The 249-nt window shown below is 47.4% G+C and overlaps 1 protein-coding gene across 1 annotated transcript in view; it reads right to left on the bottom strand.

Annotated features, from left to right (window-relative positions):
• The window catches only part of LOC119582350 (angiotensin-converting enzyme-like), a 19183-nt gene that overhangs the window by 10178 nt on the left and 8756 nt on the right, over window positions 1-249 (bottom strand). Inside the window, exon 8 of the mRNA XM_037930565.1 lies at window positions 5-174. Within this exon, the coding sequence (XP_037786493.1) occupies window positions 5-174 (170 nt within the window). The remainder of the gene's footprint in view (window positions 1-4; window positions 175-249) is intronic.

Genomic DNA, 249 nt, shown 5'->3' with positions numbered 1-249 from the left:
TCACCTGATAAAAGGAATGTTGTCAGCCAAATGGAACTTGGCCGCGGGGTCGAAGTGCAGCTCAGAGCGAGGGGCGGGCGGCGCCAATCCCTGGTACCGCAGAGTGAGCCGCCACCACCATTCATTGTAGCTTTGCTCTGGGATCTTGTGTAAAATGAAGACCCAAAAAGCAGACTGTGTTAGATTACTGTAGAAAACGTGATATCTAACAAGGTGTAAATACATGCTTATTTAGATCACGTATTGAAT

Source organism: Penaeus monodon, chromosome 15, assembly GCF_015228065.2.
Source record: "Penaeus monodon isolate SGIC_2016 chromosome 15, NSTDA_Pmon_1, whole genome shotgun sequence".
NCBI classification, from domain to species: domain Eukaryota; kingdom Metazoa; phylum Arthropoda; class Malacostraca; order Decapoda; family Penaeidae; genus Penaeus; species Penaeus monodon.
This window is presented reverse-complemented; position numbering and strand designations above follow the sequence as displayed.